This window comes from Penaeus chinensis, chromosome 10, assembly GCF_019202785.1.
Source record: "Penaeus chinensis breed Huanghai No. 1 chromosome 10, ASM1920278v2, whole genome shotgun sequence".
NCBI classification, from domain to species: Eukaryota; Metazoa; Arthropoda; class Malacostraca; order Decapoda; family Penaeidae; genus Penaeus; species Penaeus chinensis.
In genome coordinates this window covers 35750105-35760767 of record NC_061828.1, presented here as the reverse complement: position 1 = coordinate 35760767, position 10663 = coordinate 35750105, and the positions used below count along the sequence as shown (strand labels likewise).

Below are 10663 nucleotides of genomic sequence, written 5' to 3'. Positions count from 1 at the left end.
CCTCTCCTCTACTATCCCCTCCCCTCTCCTCTACTATCCCCTCCCCTCCCCTCTCCTCTTCTATCCCCTCCCCTCTCCTCTACTATCCCCTCCCCTCTCCTCTACTATCCCCTCCCCTCTCCTCTACTATCCCCTCCCCTCTCCTCTACTATCCCCTCCCCTCTCCTCTACTATCCCCTCCCCTCTCCTCTACTATCCCTCCCCTCTCCTCTACTATCCCCTCCCCTCATCTCTCCTCTCATATCCCCTTCCTTCTCCTCTCCTATTCCCTTCCCTCTCCTCTCCTATCCCCTTCCCTCTCCTCTCCTATCCCCTTCCCTCTCCTCTCCTATCCCCTTCCCTCTCCTCTCCTATCCCCTTCCCTCTCCTCTCCTATCCCCTTCCCTCTCCTCTCCTATCCCCTTCCCTCTCCTCTCCTATCCCCTTCCCTCTCCTCTCCTATCCCCTTCCCTCTCCTCTCCTATCCCCTTCCCTCTCCTCTCCGATCCCCTTCCCTCTCCTCTCCTATCCCCTTCCCTCTCCTCTCCTATCCCCTTCCCTCTCCTCTCCTATCCCCTTCCCTCTCCTCTCCTATCCCCTTCCCTCTCCTCTCCTATCCCCTTCCCTCTCCTCTCCTATCCCCTTCCCTCTCCTCTCCTATCCCCTTCCCTCTCCTCTCCTATCCCCTTCCCTCTCCTCTCCTATCCCCTTCCCTCTCCTCCTCTCCTTTCCCCTTCCCTTCCCTCCTCTCCTTTCCCCTTCCCTTCCCTCCTCTCCTTTCCCCTTCCCTTCCCTCCTCTCCTTTCCCCTTCCCTTCCCTCCTCTCCTTTCCCCTTCCCTTCCCTCCTCTCCTTTCCCCTTCCCTTCCCTCCTCTCCTTTCCCCTTCCCTTCCCTCCTCTCCTTTCCCCTTCCCTTCCCTCCTCTTCTATCCCCTTCCCTTCCCTCCTCTTCTATCACCTTCCCTTCCCTCCTCTTCTATCCCCATCCCTTCCCTCCCCTCCCCTCCTCTTCCGTCCCCTCCTCTCACCTCCTCTCCCCTTCCCTCCCCTCCCCTCCCCTTCCCTTCCCTCCCCTCCCCTCCCCTTCCCTTCCCTTCCCTCCCCTCCCCTTCCCTTCCCTTCCCTCCCCTCCCCTTCCCTTCCCTTCCCTTCCCTCCCCTCCCCTCCCCTTCCCTTCCCTCCCCTCCCCTCCCCTCCCCTCCTCTCACCTCCTCTCCCCTCCTCTCCCCTTCCCTCCCCTCCCCTCCCCTTCCCTCCCCTCCCCTTCCCTCCCCTCCCCTCCCCTCCCCTTCCCTCCCCTTCCCTCCCCTTCCCTTCCCTCCCCTTCCCTCCCCTTCCCTTCCCTCCCCTCCCCTCCCCTTCCTCCCCTCCCCTCCCCTCCCCTTCTCTCCCTCCCCTCCCCTCCCCTCCCCTCCCCTTCCCTCCCTCTCCTCCCCTCCTCTACCCTCCTCTCCTCTCCCTCCTCTCCTCCTCCCTCTCCTCTCCTCCTCCTCCTCCTCTCCTCCTCCACTCCTCTCCTCCTCCCCTCCTCTCCTCCTCTCCTCCTCCCCTCCTCTCCTCCTCCCCTCCTCTCCTCCTCCCCTCCTCTCCTCCTCCCCTCCTCTCCTCCTCCCCTCCTCTCCTCCTCCCCTCCTCTCCTCTCCTCCTCTCCTCCTCTCCTCCTCTCCTCTCCTCCTCTCCTCCTCTCCCCTCCTCCTCTCCTCCTCTCCTCTCCTCCTCTCCTCTCCTCCTCTCCCCTCCTCCTCTCCTCCTCTCCCCTCCCCTCCTCTCCTCCTCTCCTCCTCTCCTCCTCTCCTCCCCTCCTCTCCTCTCCTCTCCTCTCCTCTCCCCTCCCCTCCTCTCCTCTCCTCTCCTCTCCTCTCCCCTCCCCTCCCCTCCCCCTCCCCTCCTATCCCCTCCCCTCCTATCGCCTCCCCTCCTATCGCCTCCCCTCCTATCCCCTCCCCTCCTATCCCCTCCCCTCCTATCCCCTCCCCTCCCCTCCCCTCCCCTCCCCTCCCCTCTTTCCCTCCCCTCCATTCCACTCCACTCCACTCCACTCCACTCCACTCTTTCGCCATCCCCATCTCACCCCCATCTATTCCCCACAGTGTTCCAGACGGGCATGGTCGGGTACCCTGAGGCCCTGACCGACCCATCGTACTGCGGGCAAGTGCTGGTCCTCACCTACCCTCTGGTTGGCAACTACGGGGTCCCGGACACCAGCGCCGTCGACCCGCTGGGACTCTCCAAGTACGGTTTGTGTGTGTGTGGGTGTTGTGTGCAATGTGTAGTGTGTTTGTTTGTTTGTGCGTTTTTTTGTTTGTGTGTGCGTGTTTGTTTGTGCGTTTTTTTGTTTGTGTGTGCGTGTTTGTTTGTTGTGTGTGCGTGTTTGATTGTTTGTGTGCGTGTTTGTTTGTTTGTGTGTGCGTGTTTGTTTGTTTGTGTGTGCGAATTTGTTTGTTTGTGTGTGCGTGTTTGATTGTTTGTGTGCGTGTTTGTTTGTGTGCGTGTTTGTTTGTTTGTGTGCGTGTTTGTTTGTTTGTGTGCGTGTTTGTTTGTTTATGTGTGCGTGCGTGTTTGTGCGTGTGCGTGTTTGTTTGTGTGCTTGTTTGTGCGTGTGTGCGTGTCTGTTTGTGTGTGCGTGTTTGTTTGTTTGTGTGCGTGTTTGTGTGTGCGTGTTTGTTTGTTTATGTGTGCGTGTTTGTTTGTGCGTGTTTGTGCGTGTTCGTGTTTGTTTGTGTGTGCGTGTTTGTTTGTGTGCGTGTTTGTTTGTGTGTGCGTGTTTGTTTGTGTGTGCGTGTTTGTTTGTGTGTGTGTTTGTGTTTGTGCGTTTGTTTGTGTTTGTGCGTTTGTTTGTGTTTGTGCGTTTGTTTTTGTGTGCGTGTTTGTTTGTGTGTGCGTGTTTGTTTGTGTGTGCGTGTTTGATTTTTTGTATGTTGGCGTGTGCCTGCGTGTTTCATTGTTTGTGTGTGTGTGTAGTGTGTGGGGGTGGAGGGGGTTATAGTGTGAGATGTATGTATGTCTATGATTGTGTGTATGTGTATATGCTTATGTGTATGTATGGTGCGTGTTTAGTTTGTGTGTGTGAGGGGGGGGGGGGGGTAGGTGTTTGTGTGTAAGGTATGTGTATTTGCACCTGTCTGTGTGCGTGTGATTTGTCTTTCCTGTTCCATCTGGCACTATTTTACCAAACACTAATTCATCATTTATGTTCGTATTTCGGATAAAACACATCACCATTTTGCTGTGTTTCCCCAATTAAGTGCATTAAAAAAAAAAAAAAAATGAATCGTCTCTATTTGATAATAAATGATAGTCATCCTTATTAGATCATTGGCGCTGAATCGAAGTTATTGCTGCAATGACGGTAATGACAACAGGGAATTGACAATCATTTTACTGATGCAGAGTGATTGTTATTGATATTACTGCTCGTATTGTTGTTGAAGACCTCGTTACCGATATTGTTACTGGCTTTTGGCCATGATGATGGATATGGTGTCGTATAGTGATGGTGAGGGAGATGGACGAGAGGAGTGTAGATGAGGGAGGAGGATGTGGGTGAGGAGGAGGATGTGGGTGAGGAGGATGTGGGTGAGGAGGATGTGGATGAGGAGGATGTAGATGAGGAGGATGTGGGTGAGGAGGATGTAGATGAGGAGGATGTGGGTGAGGAGGATGTGGGTGAGGAGGATGTGGGTGAGGAGGATGTGGGTGAGGAGGATGTGGGTGAGGAGGATGTGGGTGAGGAGGATGTGGGTGAGGAGGATGTGGGTGAGGAGGATGTGGGTGAGGAGGATGTGGGTGAGGAGGATGTGGGTGAGGAGGATGTGGGTGAGGAGGATGTGGGTGAGGAGGATGTGGGTGAGGAGGATGTGGGTGAGGAGGATGTGGGTGAGGAGGATGTGGGTGAGGAGGATGTGGGTGAGGAGGATGTGGGTGAGGAGGATGTGGGTGAGGAGGATGTGGGTGAGGAGGATGTGGGTGAGGAGGATGTGGGTGAGGAGGATGTGGGTGAGGAGGATGTGGGTGAGGAGGATGTGGGTGAGGAGGATGTGGGTGAGGAGGATGTGGGTGAGGAGGATGTGGGTGAGGAGGATGTGGGTGAGGAGGATGTGGGTGAGGAGGATGTGGATGAGGAGGATGTGGATGAGGAGGATGTGGGTGAGGAATGTAAGGTTAGTTCTGATGATGGTGATAGTAAATTATATTAATTAAAGGTGATTATCATAGTGACTGTGAAATATATAGCTAGAATATGGTAATTTAATTAATAGTTCAGGGATTTGATAGGAAAGTGATGGTATTTCATATAGCAGACGATAGTGATAGTTGACTTACGAGGTTGATGAATATAGCGATGCAGTAATAGTTGCAATATTAGTATTTTCGCTTTTATACACTAAAATGGACACCTCATTAATTATTCGACACCGTGCATTGCTGTTAATGGTCGTGAAGATAATATCAATACCATGCATGAAGATACAAGAATATTAGAATTAACGCATACATTAAAGATCATAAAATATCACAATTTAACCCATCCCTTGACTTACAGATGGTTGGAGAGCAGCAAGATCTGGGCAGGAGGGCTGGTCGTGGGAGAGGTGTGCACCGAGCCCTCCCACTGGTCCTCCGTCAGCACCCTCCACCAGTGGCTCCTCAGCGAAGGCGTGCCCGGCATCCATGGCATCGATACCCGCTCGCTCACCAAGAAGTAAGGCCGCGGCTGGGGTCGCCTGGGTGGGTGGGGTGGGGTGGGGGGTTCCGCCTTTTGTGGTTCTGTTCCTGCTCCTGCTGGTGGTGTGGTGGTGGTGCTTCATCATCATCATCATCATCATCATCTCTTCCATCTCCATCATCTCTTCCATCTCCATCATCATCTCCATCTCCATCTTCATCTCCATCTCCATCTCCATCTCCATCTCCATCTCCATCTCATCTCATCTCCATCTCCATCTCCATCTCCATCTCCATCTCCATCTCATCATCTCCATCTCCATCATCATCATCATCATCATCATCATCATCATCATCATCATCATCATCATCATCTTCATCTTCATCTTCATCTTCATCTTCATCTTCATCTTCATCTTCATCTTCATCTTCATCTTCATCTTCATCTTCATCTTCATCTTCATCATCATCATCATCATCATCATCATCATCATCATCTCCATCATCATCTCCATCTCCATCTCCATCATCATCTCCATCTCCATCTCCATCATCATCTCCATCTCCATCTCCATCTCCATCTCCATCTCCATCTCCATCTCCATCTCCATCTCCATCTCCATCTCCATCTCCATCTCCATCTCCATCTCCATCTCCATCTCCATCTCCATCTCAAATCTTCGATGTAATTATTTTGTAGGTATTATAATTATCATTACCAGCATTATAAAAGCTATTGAAATATTGCCATTTTCTGTTGACATCGTTGTTATCATAATTATCGCCGTTTCCTTTGAGTAATTGTAATCATCAGTGCCACAGCAATTCTGAGTATAGCATCATTCTCGTATTCATTACTTTCTCTGCAGGATTCGTGAGCATGGATCCTTGCTTGGGAAAATCGTGGTCGAAGGAGGCGAAGATCCTCCTCTCTCGGATCCCAATAAAGTGAATCTAGTGGACCAGGTTTCCTTAAAGGTAAGTAGGATTGGGTGTGAGAGGTCCGTCTGTGGTGTTTGGGAAGCGCGAGAGAGGGGCTGCAGGAGTGCCAGTTGCAGGAATCATTTTCATTTTATTTTTGTGGGGTTTTGTTCATTCCAGATCACCCACAGCCACTCCTCTTCCTCTTCCTCTGTAACCTTTTATCCTTACTCTTTCCTCTTTCCTCTTTTCTCTTCTTCTCTTCTCTTCTTCTCTTCTTCTCTTCTTCTCTTCTTCTCCTCTTCTCCTCTTCTCCTCTTCTCCTCTTCTCCTCTTCTCCTCTTCTCCTCTTCTCCTCTTCTCTCTTCTCTCTTCTCTCTTCTCTCTTCTCTCTTCTCTCTTCTCTCTTCTCTCTTCTCTCTTCTCTCTTCTCTTCTTCTCTCTTCTCTCTTCTCTCTTCTCTCTTCTCTCTTCTCTCTTCTCTCTTCTCTTCTTCTCTTCTTCTCTTCTTCTCTTCTTCTCTTCTTCTCTTCTTCTCTCTTCTCTCTTATTCCACTAGTTATCCGTGTGATCTGGAATGAACAGCCTTATGCTTAGTGACATCATAGGGTGGCACATTGCTTGATGCGATTTATCCTTTAGTAAGGATTATTGACCGAGAAAATTGTGCAATTATGAATAAAAACACTTATTTTACAGAACTCTTAGACTCTTTAATCTCCCGTTCTATTCCTACAACGTTCTACCATCCTTTTAACCCGATCGCCTATTGACAGGAACCGCGCGTGTTTAATCCTGACGGCGACGTGAGAATAATGGCCGTCGACTGCGGGTTGAAATACAACCAGATCCGCTGCCTGGTCAAGCGCGGGGCCAAGGTGACGGTGGTGCCGTGGAATCACATTCTGGACTCGGCTCAGTATGATGGTCTTTTCCTCAGCAATGGACCGGGTAAGTGCGAGAGAGATTTGGGGACGATTTTTCTCGTTTGTGGTTCGAGTGATGTATGGGATTAGCGTGAGATATTTCCTCCCTCCCTTTTTTTTATTTCTCTCGTTAACAAGTTTTAAAATTACGGAAGGGAATAATGTGGCATTTACTCCCCCACACAGGTGATCCGCAGATGTGCAAGCAGACACTGGAACAACTGCGGTCTGTTCTGTCATCGGGCACAAAACCTATATTTGGCATCTGTCTGGGGCATCAGCTGCTGTCTGTTGCAGCTGGATGCTCCACCTACAAGATGAAGTGAGTTCTTATTAAGGATGTGGTTTAATTTCTTCTCCTCCTTCTCCATCTCCTTTTCTTTATCTCCTTTTCCTTCCGTCCTTCCCTTCTTACTTACTTACTTACTTCATTCCTTCAGTCCTTCATTCCTTCATTCCTTCCTTAATTCCTTCCTTCCTTCTCTCCCTCCTCCTCTATCTCCTCTTCCTTCTCCACCTCTTTCTCCTCGTCCCTTTCCATCAAACTTGAATTAATATTTCTATATATTTTTTAATGTTACAATGTATGATATCACTGAGTGCATATATCTATGAATAGCAGACTATCAAAATGTATTTGTAATAGGCTAGATTAGCAATGAAATTAGTTTTTTTTTCCTTTTAAATACAGAATATGCAAATATCTTCATTTCCACAGCAGTTCCTCCAGATTTAAAAACTTGATCTTGCCCATTTTCAGCCGTCCACCTCCCTTCTCTGCGTGTTTCTAAATATCCTCGTCACATTTGCAGATACGGAAACCGCGGACACAACCAGCCGTGCGTGCATGAGGGGACAGGGCGTTGCTTCATCACGTCTCAGAATCACGGGTTCGCTGTGGATCGCTGCCTCCCTCCCCCCGGAATGGGCTCCTCTGTTCACCAACAAGAATGACAACTCCAACGAGGGCATTGTTCATCGTACTCTTCCCTTCTTCAGGTTTGGTCACGTCTTGGGGTGTGTTTGGGGGGTTGAAAAAGGAGTGTTCTGTCAGTTTTTGAGGGGGTGGAATGTGTGATTACTGTTTTTTATAACGCTTTTATAATGTGATAATTGGATTAGGTTAATACTACTTATTTTTAATTCGTTTTAGTTGTTGAATACTTGAGGTTTATGCGAATTTATTAACATAAACGAGGCATTTTTTTGTAATATTACTGATATTATTACATATTTGTAAATCTGTTGAACTGTTTAGTAGTTGAATATGTGGGTTTCATACACTCCAGTTGTCAACCTAAGAGAGAGATTTATGCACTTCTGTTGTCAACCTTAAAGAAGGCTTTATGCTCCCCTGTTGTCAACCTAAAAGAGGCCTTTCCTTTCTGCAGCGTCCAGTTCCATCCAGAGCATGCAGCGGGTCCGGAAGACTTGGAATCCCTCTTCGACCTATTTCTCGACCTGGCGCGGCAGAGCGGACGGGGCGTGACCAGGGAGAACTGGGACATGCCGAGTATCATCAACAGTCACCTGGCTTACACGTTCGTTTCGTTATACTTGTTTCGGGATCTTTATTAACTGAACGAGTTGCCTTTTCAGCCTCTTTTTGGTATTCATTGAGTGTTTGTTTCAGTATTATTTTTCTTGGTGAATGAGTGTTTTTTTTTTTTCAATATATTTTTTATTGAATGAGTGCTTGGATTGTTGGTGTCGCATATTGCAATAGATATGAGAGAGCAATGACTTGATTATATATATGTGTGTTCCTTTTACATAGAATGCATCGATAAGTAGTTGACATATATGATACTTATAACCTGGACAGGCCCCTCCCCGACGTACCCCAGGCTGATGTGGGTAGAGTTCCCAACAAGGTCCTTATCTTAGGTTCGGGAGGCCTTTCCATTGGCCAGGCTGGAGAATTTGATTACTCTGGTAAGTATTTACAGTGTTACAGTATTTTATATCGTACGTATCGCTGCGAATTCAATTACATTCGTCTTGTGTACCGTGCATGTCATATTACAGATATTTTTTTGTATTATTCAGGTTCACAGGCAATCAAAGCAATGAAGGAAGAAGGCATCGAGTCCGTTCTCATTAATCCAAACATCGCTACCGTCCAGACAAGCAAGGGTCTTGCTGACAAAGTGTACTTTTTACCTATAACGGCTTCGTATGTTGAGCAGGTAAGGAGGACCTCTCAGATTTCTTTTTTGTGCTGTAGAAACGCACATTTCTGTAAAAAAAAAATATATATATATATCTTTACTTATTAATATTTTTAGACGAGACAAATCTTTTCCTTCGATTTAGGAATAAAGAAAACCAGACAATGGAGATCTTAATCTTACCCTTTTACTTTCAGGTAATCAAATCAGAGCGTCCTGACGGAGTACTGCTGACCTTCGGAGGACAGACCGCTCTCAACTGCGGCGTAGAGCTGGAGAGAGCTGGCGTTTGGGCCAAGTATGGGGTCAGGGTCCTTGGGACGCCCGTGACTTCAATCGTCCAGAGTGAAGACAGGAAGATGTTTGCTGAAGTCGTTGCTTCTGTGGGAGAGCGAGTGGCTCCTTCGGCTGCTGTGTATTCTGTAGAGGAGGTAAGGAACCATTCACCTTATAAAAAGTTCATTTGTTCCATTTGGAATATCGTACAAATTCTAGTAAGGAAAATACGATTTTATGTACATAATCTCCTTTTCCCCAAGTAACATAAACATTATCCTTATCACAGGCCTTAGAAGCAGCAGAAAGGATAGGTTATCCAGTATTAGCTCGTGCAGCATATGCTCTCGGTGGCCTCGGATCTGGCTTCGCTGACACACCCCAAGAGCTTGCGAAATTGGCGACTTCAGCTTTTGCGCATTCTAATCAGCTTATTATCGGTAAGTTTTACAAGTCTGTGCAATTATGCTGGTGTAATTTACCTTGTGGATCATTATTTGACTGTTCGGAGGTCTCCTGTATATCTATTTTCAGGTTAATTATCATGTATGGATGAGTTATATTTAATTAACTGTAATTGTGCATATATGACTGCAATGCAAGTATTCTCTAATAACTGTACTAAGAGAAGTCATTAACTTTTATAAATACTCTTCCTAATAAGATTGTCCAGTCTGATATACATGTACTTTAAGAAAGATTTATTTCTCTCTTTAACAGACAAGTCACTGAAGGGTTGGAAAGAAGTAGAGTATGAAGTTGTACGAGATGCTTTTGATAACTGTATTACGGTAAGTCTTATAAAAAGAAACACAATTGATTTTGCTTAATTCTAGTATTATGGAAATATACATGGGCAACGCTAGCCAGTTTAGTAAATGTGATAATGCGTTTTTAGGTTTTGCAGGATGGGAAATCAATCCCAAGATGTGTATGAGGGATGTAATAACAAGATATTCAATATTGATAAGAAAGATAATTCTGGAGAGACGTTGATGGAAAAACGTCCAAGGAAATGATTAGTAAAAATCTAAGGGAGTAATCTCAAATAGAGTTATTGGAGTGGTATTAAAGTTAAATATCAACAAAACGTGAAACAGATTACACGTATTTATGCTGTTGTTTTGATAATACCTTGTGTGATAATGCACTGAGTATCGTACATGCAAAGTTGATTGTGAAAATAGCGTGAAAATTATCCAGATTACTGATACTTTATTTTTTATTGCTTCACATAAATAAGTCACAGCACAGTGCATTTTGAAACCTCCCCATTTTCTTGTATTTTTCATGTTTTATTTTTTCAATTTGTATCTTAAAGTCTAAGAGCAATTTATATTTTAAAATCTACTTTGCCTTTTTAATTCTCTCATTTTTGTGTACTTCCAGGTGTGTAACATGGAAAACGTGGATCCTCTAGGAATCCACACAGGCGAGAGCTTCGTCGTGGCTCCGTCTCAGACCCTGACTAACAGGGAGTATAACCTCCTTCGCTCCACGGCTTTGGCTGTTATTAGGCGCCTCGGTGTGGTTGGAGAATGCAATATTCAGTATGCTTTGAATCCCACTTCGGAGGAGTATTATATTATTGAGGTACGTAGTGACGAGAAGGGGAAGTAATGTTGGGATATCTTTAACTGCTGTGTTGGTTTTTGTCTGAGGAAGGATGATTAGAGATGGGGATTCCGTTTTTACGTGTTGGGTAGTTTCGCTTTTGTGTGCAGT

General features: G+C 46.8%; 1 protein-coding gene across 1 annotated transcript in view; it reads left to right on the top strand.

Moving 5' to 3' along the window:
• Positions 1-10663, top strand: part of LOC125029953 (CAD protein-like) — a 97313-nt gene that overhangs the window by 43567 nt on the left and 43083 nt on the right. Inside the window, 14 exon segments of the mRNA XM_047620144.1 lie at positions 2070-2211; positions 4523-4681; positions 5514-5622; positions 6342-6516; positions 6678-6813; positions 7304-7394; positions 7396-7490; positions 7883-8032; positions 8317-8426; positions 8541-8680; positions 8860-9093; positions 9228-9378; positions 9659-9729; positions 10328-10531. Coding sequence (XP_047476100.1) covers positions 2070-2211; positions 4523-4681; positions 5514-5622; positions 6342-6516; positions 6678-6813; positions 7304-7394; positions 7396-7490; positions 7883-8032; positions 8317-8426; positions 8541-8680; positions 8860-9093; positions 9228-9378; positions 9659-9729; positions 10328-10531 — 1967 coding nt within the window.